Source organism: Myotis brandtii, unplaced genomic scaffold (genome assembly GCF_000412655.1).
Source record: "Myotis brandtii unplaced genomic scaffold, ASM41265v1 scaffold329, whole genome shotgun sequence".
NCBI classification, from domain to species: domain Eukaryota; kingdom Metazoa; phylum Chordata; class Mammalia; order Chiroptera; family Vespertilionidae; genus Myotis; species Myotis brandtii.
This window is the reverse complement of record NW_005362676.1, coordinates 831,489-833,776: the sequence shown is the minus strand read 5'-3', so window position 1 is coordinate 833,776 and position 2,288 is coordinate 831,489. Positions and strand designations below refer to the sequence as shown.

Below are 2,288 nucleotides of genomic sequence, written 5' to 3'. Positions count from 1 at the left end.
GTGAGCTGAAGGTGTGGTAGGGGTGCTCGGCCGTGCCGTACAGGACGAGGCTCCACTCCTTCAATTTCCCTGCAAGGCACCAAGCCCCCGCGTCAGGAGCCCTCCCACGGCACCCTCTCCCGCTGGGCCGGCCGTGGAGGGTGTAGGTCTGTGAGTTTTGAAAAAAACCCCTCCTGAGCTAATACTTCTTAGGATACAGCCTCCCAAAGGGTGGTTTTAAAGGTATGTTTATTACTGATTTCAGAGACGATGGGAGAGGGAGAGAGAGGGACAGAGAGAAACATCAGTGATGAGAGAGAACCATGGAACGGCTGCCTCCTGCACGTCCCCTACTGGGCATCGAGCCCGCAACCCGGGCGTGTGCCCTGACCGGGACTCGAACCCTGACCTCCTGGATCCTTGGTCGACGCTCAACCACTGAGCCACGCCGGCCGGGCTGTGCCTTCCATTTGTGAGAGAGGAAGGGAAAGGGAGAGAAAGGCCCAGGAAAATCAAGGAATCTGTTTCAGGCTTACGCCCCGGTGGGCGCTCCTCCCGGCCGAGGTGCCGTGAACCCGAGTTACCGAGTTTACCGCCGAGGGTCGGGCGGAAGGAATAAAAATGGCTCCGTCTACTTATAAAAACATAACAACATACAAGCACGCTTTCAAAGAGCGTGTTTTACGGCCCGGGCACTGCGTGTCCATAGAGCCGTTCTACGACAGACTGTATACACACACACACACAGAAATGCCACCCTCTACCCAATGCATTTAACACACAGTTAAAAATACACAGGCAGCCCCGGCCGGTGTGGCTCAGTGGAAAGAGCGTGGGCCCTCGGACGGAGGGGTCCCGGGTTCGATTCCGGTCAAGGGCACGTACCCCGGTTGCAGGCTCCATTCCCAGGCCCTGGTCGGGGTACATTTCAAGGCAACCCACGCATGTGTTTCTCTCGCATCGATGTTCCCCTCTCTCTCTCCTCCCTCCCTCTAAAAATCAATGGGAAATATCCTTGGGATTAACAACAACAATAATAACACAACAGTAAATAAGCAAATGAAATAAAACGCAGAGGTCAAATAGCAGACAAAAACCACCTTCCCAGGAGCCAGGACACATCAAGGGTTACCGCGTCCGTATGCCACCCGGAGGGCTTATTCGGGAAAATGCTCACCCTCTTTCGAAGGATCACACGACACAAATGAGGGGAAAAAACACCATTTTTCCAACGGGAACCGGCGAAGGGACATGCCGGCCCCAGGCCCCGAGCGAGACGCTGTAAAGCGGTTCAGCTTATTTTGAAAAGCGAAAGGGTGACGTGTGAAAAGCAGAGAGAGCTGTGGTCTCCACCTCTGATTTGACTTCTCGGCCACGTGACCTCCGGTGAACAAACCCTAAGGAAATGACTTTAAACTTAGGAGAGATCTCTCTTGTACCGGCCACAGCCCAGAAAGCCATCGGCGTGTCCGACGGCGACAGGAGGCTGGAAGGAATGGTGGCATTTCTCCCAGGCGACGTCTGACACAAACCGCACTGGGCTTACGATGGCATTAAAGAACGCCGGCTGTGCCCAGAGCGGAAATAAGTCAAAAGGGACGCGCAGAGCTCTGTAAGACGTCACGTGGACATAGCGACATCTTTTGGATGGTTTCTGCTTTTTATTACCGATTTTTAGAGAGAGAGGAAGGGGGAGGGAGAGAGAGCGAAACATCGATCGGCTGCCTCCTTCACACCCCCCCCCGCAACTGGGGATCAAACCCGAAACCTGGGCGTGTGCCCTTGACCGGGAATCGAACCGGCGGCCTGTTGGTGCCTGGGATGACGCCCAACCCACTGAGCCACACAGGCCAGGGACCATTCGAGTGACAGGAGTGGTTGAGCATCGACCTATGAGCCAGGAGGGCACCTTCGATTCCATGTCGGGGCACACGTCCACCAGGGGGCGTGCGGGAGGCAGCCGATCCATGATTCTCTGTCATCATTGATGTTTCTATCTCTCCCTCCCTCTTCCTTCCTCTCTGAGGTCAATAAAAATACATTAAAAATAAATAAAAAGTAGAAGGAAGGCCAAGAGCCCTGGCTGGGCAGCTCGGAGGGTTAGAGCATCATCCCTAAACGCCGAGGTTGCAGGTTCGATCCCGGGTCAGGGCACTTACGCTGAACGCATAAATAAGCGGAACAACAAATCAATGCTCCCCCCCCCCTCTAAAATCAATAAAAAGCTGTACGTGCCCCAGCCAGTGTGGCTCAGTGGATAGAGCGTCGGCCTGCGGACTGAAGGGTCCCAGGTTCAATTCCCGGTCAGG

The 2,288-nt window shown here is 54.9% G+C and overlaps 1 protein-coding gene across 1 annotated transcript in view; it reads right to left on the bottom strand.

Annotated features, from left to right (window-relative positions):
• PCSK6 (proprotein convertase subtilisin/kexin type 6) overlaps positions 1 to 2,288 on the bottom strand; it is a 52,255-nt gene that overhangs the window by 17,668 nt on the left and 32,299 nt on the right. The window contains exon 13 of the mRNA XM_014543570.1: positions 7 to 69. Coding sequence (XP_014399056.1) covers positions 7 to 69 — 63 coding nt within the window. The remainder of the gene's footprint in view (positions 1 to 6; positions 70 to 2,288) is intronic.